Consider the following 21,567-nt stretch of genomic DNA (forward strand, 5'->3'; position numbering starts at 1 on the left):
TGCTGCTGTATCTGCTGCTCTTGCTGCACCTGGTCTAATTGCTTAACAAACTCCTCCATGCTTTCAGAATGTGTTTGCAATGATGTAGCTGCCTTTACCCAGGACAATGCAATCAGCTGTGCTCCCTGGGACTTCACACCTCCACGATTTGTAGGGATTCACTCACTCTGGTAGGCCATAGGTAGGCCTTAGGTACCAATAATAAGCTGCCTGGTAATGTATGGATACAAAGCGGCGCGCCCGCGCCTGGCTGCAATGCAACGCCACCATTGCAGCCAGGCGCGGGAGGCAGCTTATTATTGGTCCATCACCTACTTCTGGACCACAGACCTCCACACCACTAGAAGGTTACCTACAATGGTCACAAGAACAGTGGGCCAGTAATAGCCGCCTTCTGGCACTACGGGGAGATCTACCCCTTATTCTGCACATTATCTATTATCTGGCTTTGGGATTAAGCGATTAAGTGAATAAGGCTCTGGCAGAGCCGAAACGCCAAGTGTTGATATCGCTTCTACTACATATTCTTGTTTCTGCTCCCATATATTGTGTATATATATTAAAATTTAAAGTAATTAGCATGAAATCTATATGAGTGTGCGGTGAAATCATACTATCCTGTTACTAGGGCCAATTGGTCCATTACACCGGCACCTCGCATTTTGGACCGAGTGCATGCTAACCTTACCCCTATTCATCTGTTCAGGAGGCAGAAGAAATGGCTCATAAGAGGAAAAAGCAGATTTCTCTGCTAAAATATATTAGTTTTTTTACATTCACTTGTACTTTTGATTGCTACAAAGTTTTATGAAACAGCAACCTTTAAATAGTACAAGAAAATAATGTGCGCATGGTATTCAGCCTCACATAATGGTATATTGTGTCCTGCAATCTTCCGTGTATCCAAATGTTGCTATTAATGCCACAAAGTATCGTTCTGTGTCACAGCCTTTAGTTCCTGTGTGCAGGACTCTGTATCGTCTTTATATACATTGTATAATTAGTTCATTCCTGTTGTCTGTTCTCTCTCCTCTTATGTCCGCACATTGTAACAGAACTCCTCCTCCTTCGGTTTTCCTGTTAATAGAGTTGGCAGAGGAGGTGATTAAACAGAGTTGTGCCCCGGGGCCGCCGCTATCAATCCCGCTCTCTGCTCTGACACAATTGCGCGCTTTGTTTTGCATATGAAATTACTTTAAGTCCTTGAATCGTCCTCATCTGTCATGTTCATAATGATTCTGCTCAGCCATGTCTTGTCCTGTATTTCTACATAACCAGGCAGATATGCAGCCCAGCACTCTGGGGAAGTTGAGGGACAACCAATATGGCCCCCACTGCAGCTTTCGCGGAGATCCTCGACATAACATAGGCTGTATATAGTAAATCACTTGTACGTGACCTTATCTGATCCCACAAATTGTATCTGCTGGGCAGGTGAGGAAGACTCTGGATGCCACCATGCAAACCTTGCAGGACATGTTGACAGTCGAGGACTTTGACGTCTCTGATGCCTTCCAGCACAGTCGCTCCACTGAGTCCATCAAATCCGCTGCCTCCGAGACTTATATGAGCAAACTGAACATCTCCAAGAGAAGAGCCAACCAGCAGGAGACGGAGAGCTTCTACTTCTCAGTAAGAGACACTGAATGGCGTCATGTTCACCCAGTGCCTTCTTATGGCCCAATGTAATAGATCAATTATAATCCCAAGAAAAATGATCTAGTAATGGCTGCGAGGAAGAAAATTCAATTCATCCAGGTCATGTGCTGAGCTGAATTCTAGTTACACAAGCCAGATCCTGCGCCTGCACAATATCATATATCCCAGCTATAATATCCAGCAGTAAAATAGAGGAGGTAATGCAATATATTCCCAGATGTGACTCATCCAGAATATTCGAATTTAGGAAGTACGTTCCCGAAGGAAGATACCATAAGATTTAAAGGCAATTCCACACAAATTATTATTGACCTGTCTGCCGCAGTAATTATCCTCACATTACACTGTACAGGTACTAGAATACTGCCCCTATGTACAAGAATATAACTACTATAATACTGCCCCCTATGTACAAGAATATAACTACTATAATACTGCTCCTATGTACAAGAATATAACCACTATAATACTGCCCCCTATGTACAAGAATATAACTACTATAATACTGCCCCTATGTACAAGAATATAACTACTATAATACTGCTCCTATGTACAAGAATATAACTACTATAATACTGCTCCTATGTACAGGAATATAACTACCGTACTATAATACTGCCCCTATGTACAAGAATATAACTACTATAATACTGCCCCTATGTACAAGAATATAACTACTATAATACTGCCCCTATGTACAAGGATATAACTACTATACTACTGCCCCTATGTACAAGAATATAACTACTATAATACTGCCCCTATGTACAAGAATATAACTACTATAATACTGCCCCTATGTACAAGAATATAACTACTATAATACTGCTCCTATGTACAAGAATATAACTACTATAATACTGCTCCTATGTACAGGAATATAACTACCGTACTATAATACTGCCCCTATGTACAAGAATATAACTACTATAATACTGCCCCTATGTACAAGAATATAACTACTATAATACTGCTCCTATGTACAAGAATATAACTACTATACTACTGCCCCTATGTACAAGAATATAACTACTATAATACTGCCCCTATGTACAAGAATATAACTACTATAATACTGCTCCTATGTACAAGAATATAACTACTATAATACTGCTCCTATGTACAAGAATATAACTACCGTACTATAATACTGCCCCTATGTACAAGAATATAACTACTATAATACTGCCCCTATGTACAAGAATATAACTACTATAATACTGCTCCTATGTACAAGAATATAACTACTATACTACTGCCCCTATGTACAAGAATATAACTACTATAATACTGCCCCTATGTACAAGAATATAACTACTATACTACTGCCCCTATGTACAGGAATATAACTACTATAATACTGCCCCTATGTACAAGGATATAACTACTATAATACTGCCCCTATGTACAAGGATACAACTACTATAATACTGCCCCTATGTACAAGGATACAACTACTATAATACTGCCCCTATGTACAAGAATACAACTACTATAATACTGCCCCTATGTACAAGGATATAACTACTATAATACTGCCCCTATGTACAAGGATATAACTACTATAATACTGCCCCTATGTACAAGAATATAACTACTATAATACTGCCCCTATGCACAAGGATATAACTACTATAATACTGCCCCTATGTACAAGAATATAACTACTATAATACTGCCCCTATGTACAAGAATATAACTACTATAATACTGCCCCTATGTACAAGAATATAACTACTATAATACTGCTCCCTATGTACAAGAATATAACTACTATAATACTGCCATATGTACAAGAATATAACTACTATAATACTGCCCCTATGTACAAGAATATAACTACTATAATACTGCCCCTATGTACAAGGATACAACTACTATAATACTGCCCCTATGTACAAGGATACAACTACTATAATACTGCCCCTATGTACAAGAATACAACTACTATAATACTACCCCTATGTACAAGGATACAACTACTATAATACTGCCCCTATGTACAAGAATATAACTACTATAATACTGCCCCTATGTACAACAATATAACTACTATAATACTGGAAAAGAAAAAGCAACGAAGATCAGCTCACCTCCTCTCAGTCCCAGCGCACGGATCATGCAGTGCTGCAAGTGGTACGAATGAAAAGCAGAAGTCCAGCGTGGGTGATGTCCATAAAAAATACCTTTTATTCCATTTTTGTTAAAAGCACATAAATCCAAAGTCCATCTTCATATCCATAGACACAAAAACGGGTGATTCATACCAGTGACAGTCACAGGCTTAAAGTGCATTAAAATCAAACACGTTTCAACGGTCTTGCCGCCTTACTCATTGTCACTGGTATGAATCACCCGTTTTTGTGTCTATGGATATGAAGATGGACTTTGGATTTATGTGCTTTTAACAAAAATGGAATAAAAGGTATTTTTTATGGACATCACCCACGCTGGACTTCTGCTTTTCCTACTATAATACTGCCCCCTATGTACAAGAATATAACTACTATAATACTGCTCCATATGTACAAGAATATAACTACTATAATACTGCTCCTATATACAAGAATATAACTACTATAATACTGCTCCTATGTACAAGAATATAACTACTATAATACTGCCCCTATGTACAAGAATATAACTACTATAATACTGCTCCATATGTACAAGAATATAACTACTATAATACTGCTCCCTATGTACAAGAATATAACTACTATAATACTGCCCCCTATGTACAAGAATAAAACTACTATAATACTATATATATTTCTGTTTCTCTTTATTTTAGAAATTTAAGGAATATTTGAATGGCAGTAATCTGATCACCAAGCTACAAGCTAAACACGATCTTCTGAAACAAGCGCTGGGAGAAGGTAGGTGGCGTTGGGTTATCTTACTCTTGGGGTGACTTTGCCTTCCAGCATGGTCTGTTATAGATATTTGTCCTCACCTCTGTACCATATAAATAATGTTTCTCTTTCTTTTTACCAGGGGAGAGAGCAAACTACGGGACCACAAGGTGAGCACTAAATGGCCTTAGGAATGCAATGGCCCCAATGATAAATCAGTGGGATCGGTGTATTATGGATGTACATAGCGGTAGTGATCAGTCAGGCTCAGATGTGCTGTCAGATGTCTTGCAGCAGTTACCCTGGTTTTGGTTTTCTTTAGTCTACCTTCATTTACTTTTATCCTCCTTATTGGACAAAGTCCACCCTATTTTGCTATAGCTGTAGTTTGCCTTCAGTGTTGCTGTAGCCTTGCTTTTCCATTTTGTAGCAGTGCTGTCTGCAATGTTGTCGCATCACCTTTTACAACATTTATCTCAGCATTATTGACACATTATTCCATTTCCCCCAGGCCCCCAAGTCTTCCCCCTAAACCTCAGAAAATGAGGAAGCCCCGACCTCGCTCCCTTTATAACCACATGCTCTTTAATGGGAACATGGAGCAGTTCATCCAGGTACTGGCGGTCGCTGTGTGGATGGGAGTCTGCTGCTGCGCCTGTGACTCTCTCGGCACGGCTTCCTCCTCGCCTACCGCTCTGTGTGCTCCTCCTCTCAGCCTCTGCGCCTCCTTTCTGACGCTCTCCTATAGGTTTCTGCTTTTGAGGACATGGGGTAGTTACAACAGTGACATCAATGTTATTCCCTCACCCCAGACATTTTCCAGAATCTGCTTATTTTGCGCAGTCCATGGTGATGTGCTGTAATTGCCCCATAAGGGCAGCGCGGCTCTCCGATCAGATCTGTACAGAGAGGAGCTGCCGAGTGACTGATCTGTGCCAGGAGAGGATATAGAAACCCTTCACAATAAGTGATGTCCTCAGCAGAAGAGCCTATAAAATCGTTCCCATCATTATTACCAGGTCCCAGGGGATGATATGGTTACATGTAGAGATGAGCAAATCAATTTCACGTTAATCGAATTCATGTCTAATTTTACAAAATTCGCCGAACCCAGGAAATTTAGAAAATTTGCAATTCAATTTGCACAATTTGCCAAATCATTGTCCACCGTAATTTTATATAATGCAGACTATTAAATCAGCCATATGCAGGTGCAACTGTGTGGGCTTCCCCATAATGCCTTGCATCTATTACATCACACTGTCCAGCACAGCCATTCAGGAGGGACTTTCATAGCCTGTATAAAAGCCAAGGCAGGGAATGCAGCAGCATTTTGGGGTGAATCTGGATATTGAGAGAACGTCACAGCTCAGACATAGATATAGGTAGAAAAAGCCATAAAACACCGAATATGGATGTGACCACAAACAGTGAAGAGCGTTTACCATCTGTTTGCCCCATAGCCAGATATTCGGTGCTCACCTTGACATTATTAAGGCCGTGTTTGCGTTATAGAGTTTGAAAGGGTTGGATACAGTCCTTGGAGTCCTCAGAGTGTTGCACACGTTTTCCGGCAAGTGGTGGCTTCTAGTACTTGCGATTCGTAACATTTTTTTTTTTTTCTATAGCGCCATCATATTCCGCAGCTCTTTACATTTTAGAGGGGATTTGTACAGACAATAAAATACATTACAGAATAACAATAATCACATAAATCAACAGATACAGGAGTGAGGGCCTTCCTCGCAAGCTTACAATCCGTCTAATTTGTTGGAAATATTTGCATTCGCTAATCTATGGTTACAGTTAAATGGGTTTTCTAGTTAAGTCCCCAGGAATGATACAATGTATCAGTGCAAGTAAAAAGTATCACAATAGGAGGGCAGTGCTGCGGTGGGTTTGGCACACAGACTGGATACAATTATTATTTCTGTATAATTATAACATACCCTCTTCTGTGGAAAGAATCTAGCAGTAAGGGCCATGGCAGCAGATATCCCCAGTGCGATCGGACGTCTCTGCCCTACTTTCTGCCGGACGCTCCGCTCTGTGCTGCTCTTTTTCATGTTCTCCACATCTGGAGCGGTCTCTCAGGAGGACGCTGTGTCTCCACAGCCACAAAAGTGTCTTGTGCTGTTAACTAGTTAGTCATGCCAAGCCTGGCGATTCTTAGCTGCCAGATTAACTGCAAATAAAGGAATTCAGTAGTAAATCTGAAATGCTGCCCCATCTTGATTCATGTCCATTCAGACATGTGATGGTGTGAGCCACATAATGTGAAGGGGTTGGTCAGAAACTGACAGCAGACTCCCAGCTACGCAGAGTATTTCAGGAGAAGTCTGATGATATTTTTGGGGCAGCGACCTCAAATGGATAAAAATGGAAGGTCACTGATGGAGAATTACATAGAGGATGGAGCGAGGTCTTCCAGCAGTGCAGAGTATTTCAGGAGAGGAGGATGGTGATCCTAAAAGAAGTCATAGTGTGTATGGTCGGCCCGGACAGGTGACTGGGGGGGAGGTAAGGATCAGACATGTCTAATCTCAGACTGACGATCCTTTTTGTTTTCCCTGAGAACTGCAGTTAAACATGTCTGATGGCCGTCAGCCATCTAATGTGTATGGGAAGAACACTGAGCCCGTCATGTCTGCAATGGAGGGAACACACAGAGCTGCACACAGCCAGTCATGTCTGCAGTGGAGGGAACACACAGAGCTGCACACAGACAGTCATGTCTGCAGTGGAGGGAACACACAGAGCTGCACACAGCCCGTCATGTCTGCAGTGGAGGGAACGCACAGAGCTGCACACAGCCAGTCATGTCTGCAATGGAGGGAACACACAGAGCTGCACACAGCCAGTCATGTCTGCAATGGGGGGAACACACAGAGCTGCGCACAGCCCGTCATGTCTGCAATGGAGGGAACACACAGAGCTGCACACAGCCAGTCATGTCTGCAGTGGAGGGAACACACAGAGCTGCACACAGCCAGTCATGTCTGCAATGGAGGGAACACACAGAGCTGCACACAGCCAGTCATGTCTGCAATGGAGGGAACACACAGAGCTGCACACAGCCTGTCATGTCTGCAATGGAGGGAACACACAGAGCTGCACACAGCCAGTCATGTCTGCAGTGGAGGGAACACACAGAGCTGCGCACAGCCAGTCATGTCTGCAATGGAGGGAACACACAGAGCTGCGCACAGCCAGTCATGTCTGCAGTGGAGGGAACACACAGAGCTGCACACAGCCCGTCATGTCTGCAATGGAGGGAACACACAGAGCTGCGCACAGCCAGTCATGTCTGCAGTGGAGGGAACACACAGAGCTGCGCACAGCCCGTCATGTCTGCAATGGAGGGAACACACAGAGCTGCGCACAGCCCGTCATGTCTGCAGTGGAGGGAACACACAGAGCTGCACACAGCCAGTCATGTCTGCAGTGGAGGGAACACACAGAGCTGCGCACAGCCCGTCATGTCTGCAATGGAGGGAACACACAGAGCTGCACACAGCCCGTCATGTCTGCAATGGAGGGAACACAACGAGCTGCGCACAGCCCGTCATGTCTGCAATGGAGGGAACACACAGAGCTGCGCACAGCCAGTCATGTCTGCAGTGGAGGGAACACACAGAGCTGCGCACAGCCCGTCATGTCTGCAATGGAGGGAACACACAGAGCTGCACACAGCCCGTCATGTCTGCAGTGGAGGGAACACACAGAGCTGCGCACAGCCAGTCATGTCTGCAGTGGAGGGAACACACAGAGCTGCGCACAGCCAGTCATGTCTGCAATGGAGGGAACACACAGAGCTGCACACAGCCAGTCATGTCTGCAGTGGAGGGAACACACAGAGCTGCGCACAGCCCGTCATGTCTGCAGTGGAGGGAACACACAGAGCTGCACACAGCCAGTCATGTCTGCAGTGGAGGGAACACACAGAGCTGCGCACAGCCCGTCATGTCTGCAATGGAGGGAACACACAGAGCTGCACACAGCCCGTCATGTCTGCAATGGAGGGAACACAACGAGCTGCGCACAGCCCGTCATGTCTGCAATGGAGGGAACACACAGAGCTGCGCACAGCCAGTCATGTCTGCAGTGGAGGGAACACACAGAGCTGCGCACAGCCCGTCATGTCTGCAATGGAGGGAACACACAGAGCTGCACACAGCCCGTCATGTCTGCAGTGGAGGGAACACACAGAGCTGCGCACAGCCAGTCATGTCTGCAGTGGAGGGAACACACAGAGCTGCGCACAGCCAGTCATGTCTGCAATGGAGGGAACACACAGAGCTGCACACAGCCAGTCATGTCTGCAGTGGAGGGAACACACAGAGCTGCGCACAGCCCGTCATGTCTGCAGTGGAGGGAACACACAGAGCTGCGCACAGCCAGTCATGTCTGCAGTGGAGGGAACACACAGAGCTGCACACAGCCCGTCATGTCTGCAATGGAGGGAACACACAGAGCTGCACACAGCCCGTCATGTCTGCAATGGAGGGAACACAACGAGCTGCGCACAGCCCGTCATGTCTGCAATGGAGGGAACACACAGAGCTGCGCACAGCCAGTCATGTCTGCAGTGGAGGGAACACACAGAGCTGCGCACAGCCCGTCATGTCTGCAATGGAGGGAACACACAGAGCTGCGCACAGCCAGTCATGTCTGCAGTGGAGGGAACACACAGAGCTGCGCATAGCCCGTCATGTCTGCAATGGAGGGAACACACAGAGCTGCGCACAGCCAGTCATGTCTGCAATGGAGGGAACACACAGAGCTGCACACAGCCAGTCATGTCTGCAATGGAGGGAACACACAGAGCTGCGCACAGCCAGTCATGTCTGCAATGGAGGGAACACACAGAGCTGCGCACAGCCAGTCATGTCTGCAGTGGAGGGAACACACAGAGCTGCGCACAGCCCGTCATGTCTGCAATGGAGGGAACACACAGAGCTGCGCACAGCCCGTCATGTCTGCAGTGGAGGGAACACACAGAGCTGCACACAGCCAGTCATGTCTGCAGTGGAGGGAACACACAGAGCTGCACACAGCCAGTCATGTCTGCAGTGGAGGGAACACACAGAGCTGCGCACAGCCCGTCATGTCTGCAGTGGAGGGAACACTGTTGTGAATTTGGATTCTGGGCTCCCCCGGTGGCCGCTTGTGGAATTGGACTTGTCATCCTCTTTCCTGTTTCACCTGGTTCCATCAGTAGTGGGTGTCGCTATTTAAGCTCATTTCTCTGGTGGTTTCTTGCCGGTCAACAATGTTATCTGATGCCTCTCAGTGCTTGTTCCTGCTTCTAGACAACTACTAGATAAGTTGGACTTTTGTCCATGTTTTGTTTTGCCTATTTGTTCCAGTTCACAGCTGAAGTTTTGTTACTGTGTCTGGAAAGCTCTCGTTGATCAGGGATTGCTACTCTGGCGTTATGAGTTAATGCCAGAGTTTAAGGTAATCTCTGGATGGTGTTTTGTTAGTGTTTTTCTGCTGACCATGAAAGTATACTATCTGTCTTCTGCTATCTAGTAAGCGGACCTCAAATTTGCTAAGACTATTTTCCTGCTGCGTTTGTAGTTTCATCTGAACTCACCGTCATTATATGTGGGGGGCTACTGTCTTCTTTGGAATATTTCTCTAGAGGTGAGCCAGGTCTTATATTTCCCTCTGCTAGCTATTTAGGTCTTAGGCCAGAGCTGGGCATCTAGCGATAAATAGGAAATGCTACCTGGCTATTTCTAGTTGCGCGGCAGGCTTAGTTCATGGTCAGTATAGTTCCATCTTCCGAGAGCTTGTCCCTCTATAGGCTTGCTATGATCTCTGCCTGCAGAGATCATGACAGTTTGACCGGCCAATAAAGTGTTAAAGACCCAGGTTGAGAAAGGAGAGTTATAAGAAGTCTGCTGGAATTTTTTATTTTTTTTTCCTCCAGTCTGCCTTGCTGCAGTCTTTTTTTCTCTCTCTCCTCCTAATCTCTGTATGCTCTGTGTGCACCTGACAATAATGGATCTCCAGAGTGTAACTGCGGGTTTGAATAATCTCATCACGAAAGTACAAAATTTACAAGATTTTGTGGTACATGCTCCGGTATCTGAGCCGAGAATTCCTTTGCCGGAGTTCTTCACAGGGAATAGAGCTAGCTTCCAGAATTTCCGAAATAATTGTAAGCTTTATTTGTCCCTGAAGTCTCGTTCAGCTGGAGACCCTGCTCAGCAGGTTAGGATTGTGATTTCCTTGCTCAGGGGTGACCCTCAAGATTGGGCCTTCTCATTGCCAGCAGGGGATCCTGCGTTACGCGATGTGGATGCGTTTTTTCTGGCCTTGGGCTTGCTTTATGAGGAACCTCATTTGGAACTTCAGGCAGAAAAAACTTTGATGGCACTATCTCAGGGGCAAGACGAAGCTGAAGTTTTCTGCCAAAAATTCCGTAAATGGTCTGTGCTTACTCAGTGGAATGAGTGCGCCTTGGCGGCAACTTTCAGAGAAGGTCTCTCTGATGCCGTTAAGGATGTTATGGTGGGGTTCCCTTTGCCTGCAGGTCTGAATGAGTCCATGACAATGGCTATTCAGATTGATAGGCGTCTGCGGGAGCGCAAACCGGTGCACCATCTGGCGGTGTCTATGGAAAAGACGCCAGAAAGTATGCAGTGTGATAGAATTCTGTCCAGGAGCGAGCGACAGAATTTTAGACGGAAGAATGGATTGTGTTTCTATTGTGGGGATTCTACTCATGTTATATCAGCATGCTCTAGGCGTACAAAGAAGCTTGATAAGTCTGTTTCCATTGGCACCATTCAGTCTAAGTTTATTTTGTCTGTAACCCTGATTTGCTCTTTGTCATCCATTGCCACGGACGCCTATGTTGACTCTGGCGCCGCTCTGAGTCTTATGGATTGGTCCTTTGCCAATCGTTGTGGTTTTAATTTAGAGCCTTTGGAGACTCTTATTCCTCTGAAGGGGATTGACTCCACCCCATTGGCTAATAATAAACCACAATACTGGACACAAGTAACCATGCGTATCAATCCGGATCACCAGGAGATTATTCGTTTCCTGGTGCTGTATAATTTACATGACGATTTGGTACTGGGATTGCCATGGTTGCAGTCTCACAACCCAGTCTTGGACTGGAGAGCAATGTCTGTGTTGAGCTGGGGATGTAAGGGTATTCATGGGGACGTACCTTTGGTTTCTATTTCGTCGTCCATTCCCTCTGAAGTCCCTGAGTTCCTCTCTGATTATCAAGACGTCTTTGACGAACCCAAGCTTGGGTCGTTACCTCCGCACCGTGAGTGCGATTGTGCCATAGATTTGATACCGGGTTGTAAATATCCAAAGGGTCGTTTGTTTAATTTGTCTGTGCCGGAACATGCTGCTATGCGGGAATATATAAAGGAGTCTTTGGAAAAGGGACATATTCGTCCATCTTCTTCTCCCTTGGGAGCTGGGTTTTTCTTTGTCTCAAAAAAAGACGGCTCTTTGAGACCATGTATTGATTATCGGCTTCTGAATAAGATCACTGTTAAGTATCAATACCCATTGCCATTGCTTACTGATTTGTTTGCTCGTATAGAGGGTGCTAAGTGGTTCTCTAAAATTGATCTTCGTGGGGCGTATAATTTGGTGCGGATCAGGCAGGGGGATGAGTGGAAGACCGCATTTAATACGCCCGAGGGCCACTTTGAGTATTTGGTCATGCCTTTTGGTCTTTCTAATGCCCCTTCAGTTTTCCAGTCTTTTATGCATGATATTTTCCGCGATTTTCTGGATAAATTTATGATAATATATCTGGATGATATTCTGATTTTTTCTGATGACTGGGACTCTCATGTCCAGCAGGTCAGGAGAGTTTTTCAGGTTCTGCGGTCTAATTCTTTATGTGTGAAGGGGTCTAAGTGCGTTTTTGGGGTCCAGAAAATTTCCTTTTTGGGGTATATTTTTTCTCCCTCTTCCATTGAGATGGATCCCGTCAAGGTGCAAGCTATTTGTGATTGGACTCAGCCCTCCTCTCTTAAGGGTCTTCAGAGATTTTTGGGCTTTGCCAACTTTTACCGCCGATTTATTGCTGGTTTTTCGGATGTCGTTAAACCACTGACTGATTTGACCAGACAAGGCGCTGATGTTGCTAATTGGTCCCCTCATGCTGTAGAGGCCTTTCAGGAGCTTAAGCGCCGTTTTGCCTCTGCCCCTGTGTTGCGTCAGCCTGATGTGAATCTGCCTTTTCAGGTTGAGGTTGACGCTTCGGAGATCGGAGCTGGGGCAGTGTTGTCGCAGAAAGGTTCCGACTGCTCCGTCATTAGGCCTTGTGCCTTCTTTTCTCGCAAATTTTCGCCCGCAGAGCGGAATTATGATGTTGGGAATCGGGAGCTTTTGGCCATGAAGTGGGCGTTTGAGGAGTGGCGCCATTGGCTCGAGGGGGCTAGGCATCAGGTGGTGGTATTGACTGACCACAAAAATTTGATTTATCTTGAGACTGCCAGACGCCTGAATCCTAGACAGGCGCGCTGGTCTTTATTTTTTTCTCGCTTTAATTTTGTGGTGTCATACCTACCGGGTTCTAAGAATGTTAAGGCAGATGCCCTTTCTAGGAGTTTTGACCCGGACTCTCCTGGTAATTCTGAACCCACAGGTATCCTTAGGGAGGGAGTAATTTTGTCGGCCGTTTCTCCTGATCTGCGGCGGTCCTTGCAAGAGTTTCAGGCGGATAGACCGGATCGTTGTCCGCCTGATAGACTGTTTGTTCCGGATGATTGGACCAGCAGAGTCATCTCTGAGGTACATTCTTCTGCATTGGCAGGTCATCCCGGAATTTTTGGTACCAGGGATTTGGTGGCAAGATCCTTCTGGTGGCCTTCCCTGTCACGAGATGTGCGAGTCTTTGTGCAGTCATGTGACGTTTGTGCTCGGGCCAAGTCTTGTAGTTCTCGGGCTAGCGGACTGCTGTTGCCCTTGTCTATTCCTAAGAGGCCTTGGACACACATCTCGATGGATTTTATTTCAGATCTGCCTGTTTCCCAGAAGATGTCTGTCATCTGGGTGGTCTGTGACCGTTTCTCTAAAATGGTCCATTTGGTTCCTCTGCCCAAGTTGCCTTCTTCTTCTGAGTTGGTTCCTCTGTTTTTTCAGAATGTTGTCCGATTGCACGGTATTCCTGAGAATATTGTTTCTGACAGAGGTACCCAATTTGTGTCTAGATTTTGGCGGGCATTCTGTGCTAGGATGGGCATAGATTTGTCTTTTTCATCTGCTTTTCACCCTCAGACTAATGGCCAGACCGAGCGGACTAATCAGACCCTTGAGACATATCTGAGGTGTTTTGTCTCTGCTGACCAGGATGATTGGGTTGCTTTTTTGCCATTGGCAGAGTTCGCCCTCAATAATCGGGCCAGTTCTTCCACCTTGGTGTCCCCGTTTTTCTGTAATTCGGGGTTTCACCCTCGATTTTCCTCCGGTCAGGTGGAATCCTCGGATTGTCCTGGAGTGGATGCGGTGGTGGAGAGATTGCATCACATCTGGGGGCAGGTTATGGACAATTTGAAGTTGTCCCAGGAGAAGACTCAGCGTTTTGCCAACCGTCATCGTCGTGTTGGTTCTCGGCTTTGTGTTGGAGATTTAGTGTGGTTGTCTTCTCGTTTTGTCCCTATGAGGGTCTCTTCTCCTAAGTTTAAACCTCGGTTCATCGGCCCTTATAGAATATTGGAGATTCTTAATCCTGTTTCTTTCCGTTTGGACCTCCCTGCGTCCTTTTCCATTCATAACGTTTTTCATCGGTCGTTATTGCGCAGGTATGAGGTACCTGTTGTACCTTCAGTTGAGCCTCCTGCTCCGGTGTTGGTTGAGGGTGAGTTGGAGTACGTTGTGGAGAAAATTTTGGACTCTCGTGTTTCCAGACGGAAACTCCAGTATCTGGTCAACTGGAAGGGTTACGGCCAGGAGGATAATTCTTGGGTCAATGCATCTGATGTTCATGCTTCTGATCTTGTTCGTGCCTTCCATAGGGCTCATCCTGGTCGCCCTGGTGGATCTGGTGAGGGTTCGGTGCCCCCTCCTTGAGGGGGGGGTACTGTTGTGAATTTGGATTCTGGGCTCCCCCGGTGGCCGCTTGTGGAATTGGACTTGTCATCCTCTTTCCTGTTTCACCTGGTTCCATCAGTAGTGGGTGTCGCTATTTAAGCTCATTTCTCTGGTGGTTTCTTGCCGGTCAACAATGTTATCTGATGCCTCTCAGTGCTTGTTCCTGCTTCTAGACAACTACTAGATAAGTTGGACTTTTGTCCATGTTTTGTTTTGCCTATTTGTTCCAGTTCACAGCTGAAGTTTTGTTACTGTGTCTGGAAAGCTCTCGTTGATCAGGGATTGCTACTCTGGCGTTATGAGTTAATGCCAGAGTTTAAGGTAATCTCTGGATGGTGTTTTGTTAGTGTTTTTCTGCTGACCATGAAAGTATACTATCTGTCTTCTGCTATCTAGTAAGCGGACCTCAAATTTGCTAAGACTATTTTCCTGCTGCGTTTGTAGTTTCATCTGAACTCACCGTCATTATATGTGGGGGGCTACTGTCTTCTTTGGAATATTTCTCTAGAGGTGAGCCAGGTCTTATATTTCCCTCTGCTAGCTATTTAGGTCTTAGGCCAGAGCTGGGCATCTAGCGATAAATAGGAAATGCTACCTGGCTATTTCTAGTTGCGCGGCAGGCTTAGTTCATGGTCAGTATAGTTCCATCTTCCGAGAGCTTGTCCCTCTATAGGCTTGCTATGATCTCTGCCTGCAGAGATCATGACAGAACACACAGAGCTGCACACAGCCAGTCATGTCTGCAGTGGAGGGAACACACAGAGCTGCACACAGCCCGTCATGTCTGCAGTGGAGGGAACACACAGAGCTGCGCACAGCCAGTCATGTCTGCAATGGAGGGAACACACAGAGCTGCGCACAGCCAGTCATGTCTGCAATGGAGGGAACACACAGAGCTGCACACAGCCCGTCATGTCTGCAGTGGAGGGAACACACAGAGCTGCACACAGCCAGTCATGTCTGCAGTGGGGGGAACACACAGAGCTGCACACAGCCCGTCATGTCTGCAATGGAGGGAACACACAGAGCTGCACACAGCCAGTCATGTCTGCAATGGGGGGAACACACAGAGCTGCTCACAGCCAGTCATGTCTGCAATGGAGGGAACACACAGAGCTGCACACAGCCCGTCATGTCTGCAATGGAGGGAACACACAGAGCTGCGCACAGCCCGTCATGTCTGCAATGGAGGGAACACACAGAGCTGCGCACAGCCCGTCATGTCTGCAATGGAGGGAACACACAGAGCTGCACACAGCCCGTCATGTCTGCAATGGAGGGAACACACAGAGCTGCGCACAGCCCGTCATGTCTGCAGTGGAGGGAACACACAGAGCTGCGCACAGCCAGTCATGTCTGCAGTGGAGGGAACACACAGAGCTGCGCACAGCCCGTCATGTCTGCAGTGGGGGGAACACACAGAGCTGCGCACAGCCCGTCATGTCTGCAATGGAGGGAACACACAAAGCTGCGCACAGCCAGTCATGTCTGCAGTGGAGGGAACACACAGAGCTGCACACAGCCAGTCATGTCTGCAGTGGAGGGAACACACAGAGCTGCGCACAGCCCGTCATGTCTGCAATGGAGGGAACACACAGAGCTGCGCACAGCCAGTCATGTCTGCAATGGAGGGAACACACAGAGCTGCTCACAGCCAGTCATGTCTGCAATGGAGGGAACACACAGAGCTGCACACAGCCCGTCATGTCTGCAATGGAGGGAACACACAGAGCTGCGCACAGCCCGTCATGTCTGCAATGGAGGGAACACACAGAGCTGCTCACAGCCAGTCATGTCTGCAATGGAGGGAACACACAGAGCTGCACACAGCCAGTCATGTCTGCAGTGGGGGGAACACACAGAGCTGCACACAGCCAGTCATGTCTGTAGTGGAGGGAACACACAGAGCTGCGCACAGCCCGTCATGTCTGCAATGGAGGGAACACACAGAGCTGCGCACAGCCCGTCATGTCTGCAGTGGGGGGAACACACAGAGCTGCACACAGCCCGTCATGTCTGTAGTGGGGGGAACACACAGAGCTGCACACAGCCAGTCATGTCTGCAATGGGGGGAACACACAGAGCTGCGCACAGCCCGTCATGTCTGCAATGGGGGGAACACACAGAGCTGCACACAGCCCGTCATGTCTGCAATGGGGGGAACACACAGAGCTGCACACAGCCCGTCATGTCTGCAATTTGTGGTCACAACTGACCTGCTTTGCAGTACAGCAATCTAAACCCAGTCTTATATAACATTATTAGGGTTTCAGCAGCACAGAGTATTTCAGGAGAGCAGTGCACTGATGCTTTGATCTATAAAACTAAGAGTGTACCGGACCCCCTTGTATATATTTTGTATGACCCTGTGCCTGTTGGGCTCCGGTGCCTTTCGGCCCGCACCGATCATGTGGGGTGGCTATGACCCCTATGTTCTTCTTTTGCTCCTGACTCTGCTGACTTCTCCTTTCTTTGTCTCTGTGCCTGTCGCTGATGAATTTGCTGTGTGTTTGTGTATGTTACTCACATCAGAGGACGGAGGAATACTCGCTCCAGGAACCAGGTATTACTCCATTATTCCGCAACCTGCTGACTGAGAAGGGGGGTGACCATAGATGTAGATGTCCTCCCCTGACCTGTGGTCTAGTATACTGAGCACGTAGCAGTAATGGCAGCCGGATATATTATATACGCTGGTGACCCTACTCACATGTATGGGGATAAAATCTATAGGATCATTCCTGCCCTGTCGGTTCCCCTCTGCCAGGTCCCATAATCCCTGGGGTCAGACCCTTCCATGCCACGACTTGGCATCATTTTTTATGACCGGAAGAATCTGGTAATTATAAGAGCAATTCCACATCAGCACAGAGTATTTCAGTGTGTTAGTCCAGAGCAGCACAAAGCTTTTCGGGTGAGGTGTGTGCAAATCTTATAAGAGGTCAAAAACTGAGGTCTCACCAGCAGCACAGAGTATTTCAGTGCAGGAGGATGCTGGATCTTGGTTATGTAATAGAGGACAGGGCCGCATGGGGGGCGACTACTCTACAAGGGATAGGTTCTCATCATGGAGTGTACAAGACCCGTAGTGACCGGAGGTGGATGACCAGAACTTGTGATCCGTCCACACTTACTCGCTATATGTCTTATCTTCCAGGATTCGGGTCAGGCCATCCCACTAGTGGTGGAGAGCTGCATCCGATACATCAATTTATATGGTGAGTCCGGTGTTCCTCAGTGTATCAGTGATCTGAGGAAATGACGAGTTATGCCGTGTTGGGGGTTCACATACTTTTCTCGTACTGGGGTCTTACTCTGTGTCATTTCTGATAATTAAAGTGAGAACCGTCTGCTTTGTGCAGGTCTCCAGCAGCAAGGAATATTCAGAGTTCCCGGATCTCAAGTTGAAGTGAATGACATCAAGAATTCTTTTGAGAGAGGTGAGAGACGCCGCGGAGAATGATCCATCGACACCGGACCATCCATGACTACATACGGAAATATCCGACTATGTGGTTGTGCCGTATGATTAGTATATAGGAAGACAATGAATAGCAGTAATGGTGTACAGGCGCTGCATGGACGACTGCAGAGCACAAGTCTCAGGTTTGGGTGTTTTTGGGAGGTTCATTTTTATGTAAGTCAATCTTAGTAATTGTATAGTAACGGCATAATATATGCTTAGGAATAGGTTTTTTTGCCATTTTCAAGATCTCCACTTGCTTTTGATTAATAACATTCTGGTGCCAAAAAGTATCAAAAAGTTTTGTTACAAAATATCGGACGATGTGGTTTCCAAATTTTTCTCTTCTGACATCAGGAATAGATCTCATCTGCGCTGATACATTGTAACAAACAGATCTGATGAAGAAGGACCAGGTCAGGCAGGGTCTTTATGACCTGGATGGAAACAAATGTACCGTACTTTTCCATTTATCAAGGAAATATCTTAAATGGTGAGAAAAAAATGTTGCAAAATGTATTAGAAGGAGAATGTGCATCCAACTGTCCACACTTTGGCATTGACTGTTACATTTCCAAAAAGCATTTTGTCGCTTAGAAAAGTGGCACATAAAACCACCGTGTGACAAGCTCACTGTGGCTGAAACCTGTAGTTCACAGCCGGCGTAGATATTTTATGGTGCAGCACGGCCCATACAGGCGCCATTTAATAAACATTTGGGTTGAAGACCGGCATGCAAAATACCAGATTTCTTTCCAAAGTTTATTAGAAAATTGTAGAACTTTTAATTATGTAGCAATTTTATTAAATACTTTGCTGCATTACCTCTGTGGCAGAGCAAAGGTGAAAGGGCAATTTTTTTTTAAAGAATCGCAGTCGTATTGTCTTTTTCTTTACCGGCAAAAATAAGGAAACTTAATAATAAACCGCAAAGACACGTGGCGTGATTAGTCTGTAACGCTGCGATCTGCTGCTTGTCAGGAGAGGACCCGCTGGTGGAGGATCACAGCGAGCGGGACATTAATTCTGTGGCCGGGGTCCTGAAGTTGTATTTCCGGGGTCTGGAGAATCCACTCTTTCCCAAGGAAAGGTTTCAAGATTTGATGTCTACGATCAGTGAGTATTGCAGGGGCCGAGGCAGCGCTGTCAGCCTGTGTATGGAGCACTACAGACGCCTGTGGAAGCAGGGAATATACCAGGGGAAGGAGAATATTTGGATTTTCATTCCCTGGGTACTCACATTTTTCTCCTTTTCTTTCAGAGATAGAGAACATGTCAGAGCGGGTCCATCACATTCGCCAGATCCTCATCACATTGCCCCGGGCCGTCCTCGTGGTCATGAGATATCTCTTTGCCTTCCTCAACCAGTGAGTCATTAGTAGAAGCAGGCGACTGAAAAAAGGGAGTGCAGGAAAGTAGCAAGCGGAACCAGAACCAGTGATCACCTGGTCCATAAAGAAAAAGAAATTAGGCAGTGACTCAATGCTCCAATATGGAAACATCTTACTGTACAAATCAATATAATTAATACATGTGCATTTATTACATATACACTGGTAAAATCATGGCAAAACAATGGGTGACTGTGACCAGCATGATCTATGAGTGGACCCTTGGGCCGTGTTCACATCTAGTGTAAATACTGCATTTTCTATAGCATTTCTTTGTGTGCAAAAAATCTGAATTTAACAGTTCATAGAACATTGCACTTTGTTGGTGCTTTTTTCCCCTATAAACTTCTCTGGGGAGTCTGAAACAGGAATGTATAAATGCAATTGTGTTTTTAAGTGGAATTTTAAATGCTTAAAATAATGCACCAAAAACCGCATAAAAAAAAAGGGTAAAACACATTTGAATGCAATAGTCAGAGCAGAGAACCAGTGATTTCACACAGGGGAACATGGTGTAATGGTGGAACGGGCTGCAGTAATAAGTTGGGGGTAGTGCAGATCGGCAGAGATTAATCAGGCAAGGCTGCCCCCTGCTGGATGAGACACTGGTGAACACGTATTCTGAGGCCACGTTCACACATTCAGTATTTGGTCAGTATTTTACATCAGTATTTGTATCCAAAGCCAGGAGTGGCACAATCAGAGGAAACATATAATAGAAACACGTCACCACTTCTGTATTTTTCTCCCACTCCTGGTTTCAGCTTACTAATACTGATGTAAAATACTGACCGAATACTGAATGTGTGAACGCGGCCTGAATCTGAGAGTTTTTCCCTTGTGTGTAGATGAAGTTTCTTTATAATCATTATTGATACATTGCTGTTAATCAGTGGTTGCCCCCAACATCTCACACTCCGAGGGGCCGAAGAGCTCAGCTTATGCTTCTAGTGGCCGCACAAAGGTGTAAAGTCCCGTAGACTTTCTATTAAGCCAGTAAATGGCCGCACACTCCTGTATAAGGGCACTGTGATGGGTGAGGGTCTCCGGACCTTGTCTTTCACCAATTAACAGGGGCTGCAGCATTTCCAAAACTCCAATTCTTCACTGTTCTCGATATCTCTGCTTGGAGTTAGTAATTGGGAACAATAACTATTTACATGCAGAGACTTTGTGTGCTAAACATGGCAGTGTTTGTTACAGTGTATCAGTCTGGAGATCAGGCTGTGTTACTCACAGAGGATTGTGTACCCTGGACACAACTGTAAGGCTTTGTTCACACGATCCTTTTTTCGCTGCGGATTTTTCAGGTCCTGATTTGTGAAAACCGCAGTGCAAAACCTGCGGTGGTTTTCACTGCGGTTTTCAGTCCTTTTTCTACTGCGGATTCCACTGCTTTTTCCTATTGGTGCAGGTGGAAAACAGCAGCGGAATCCGCAGAAAGAATTGACATGCTACTTCTTTTTTTCCGCAGAAAATCAGCGCGGATTTTCATGCTGAAAAAAGGAACGTGGGAACAGCGGATTTCGTTTTCCATAGGGTAACATTGTACTGTACCCTGCATGGAAAACGTCTGCGGATCCGCAGCTGCAAATCCGCTGCGGATCCGCATCGAAAACCGCATCGTGTGAACATAGCCTAACAAACCCTCAGCTGAGGGGACCATTAGGTCAGGACTGTTTTTTCTGAAAGTGTGGGGTGTGCGGATGATCCCACCGATGATCCTGTCCTTCACTCAGTCTATCAGTATGTTATCAGTGGGGTGTAGGGGTATATGACCTAGCGCCTTCAGTAACTTGTGTTTTGTCCAGTTTATCCCAGTACAGCGACGAGAACATGATGGATCCTTACAATCTGGCAATCTGCTTTGGCCCCACATTAATGCCAATCCCCGATGGACAAGACCCGGTGTCCTGCCAGGCGCACGTCAATGAGGTCATCAAGACCATCATCGTCAACCATGAACTGATCTTCCCGTCTCAGCGAGAACTAGAGGGGCCGGTGTACGAGAAGTGCATGACGGGAGGCGAGGAGTACTGGTGAGCGCCGTCGCCTATATGTAGATACAGTGACTGTTGTGTGTCAGATAATGGTGCACGGCTTCATTCACAGATTGTGA

The 21,567-nt window shown here is 46.2% G+C and overlaps 1 protein-coding gene and 1 long non-coding RNA gene across 5 annotated transcripts in view; one reads left to right on the top strand and one right to left on the bottom strand.

Annotated features, from left to right (window-relative positions):
* Positions 1-19,414, bottom strand: part of LOC143787749 (uncharacterized) — a 33,608-nt gene extending 14,194 nt beyond the window's left edge. Inside the window, exons 1-2 of the long non-coding RNA XR_013218457.1 lie at positions 19,298-19,414; positions 6,464-6,699 (exon numbers count right to left, since the gene is read on the bottom strand). This is a non-coding gene — a long non-coding RNA (uncharacterized LOC143787749). The remainder of the gene's footprint in view (positions 1-6,463; positions 6,700-19,297) is intronic.
* Positions 1-21,567, top strand: part of SRGAP3 (SLIT-ROBO Rho GTPase activating protein 3) — a 113,486-nt gene that overhangs the window by 84,817 nt on the left and 7,102 nt on the right. For 3 of the 4 annotated variants that reach the window (XM_077276742.1, XM_077276740.1, XM_077276741.1), the window contains 9 exons: positions 1,435-1,632; positions 4,454-4,538; positions 4,657-4,684; positions 5,026-5,128; positions 17,752-17,812; positions 17,957-18,034; positions 19,039-19,173; positions 19,319-19,424; positions 21,260-21,487. In XM_077276742.1, coding sequence (XP_077132857.1) covers positions 1,435-1,632; positions 4,454-4,538; positions 4,657-4,684; positions 5,026-5,128; positions 17,752-17,812; positions 17,957-18,034; positions 19,039-19,173; positions 19,319-19,424; positions 21,260-21,487 — 1,022 coding nt within the window. Of the gene's footprint in view, positions 1-1,434; positions 1,633-4,453; positions 4,539-4,656; positions 4,685-5,025; positions 5,129-17,126; positions 17,158-17,751; positions 17,813-17,956; positions 18,035-19,038; positions 19,174-19,318; positions 19,425-21,259; positions 21,488-21,567 lie in introns of all 4 variants that reach the window. The other variant, XM_077276743.1, reaches the window with a different exon arrangement.

This window comes from Ranitomeya variabilis, chromosome 8 (genome assembly GCF_051348905.1).
Source record: "Ranitomeya variabilis isolate aRanVar5 chromosome 8, aRanVar5.hap1, whole genome shotgun sequence".
In the NCBI taxonomy this organism is placed as follows: domain Eukaryota; kingdom Metazoa; phylum Chordata; class Amphibia; order Anura; family Dendrobatidae; genus Ranitomeya; species Ranitomeya variabilis.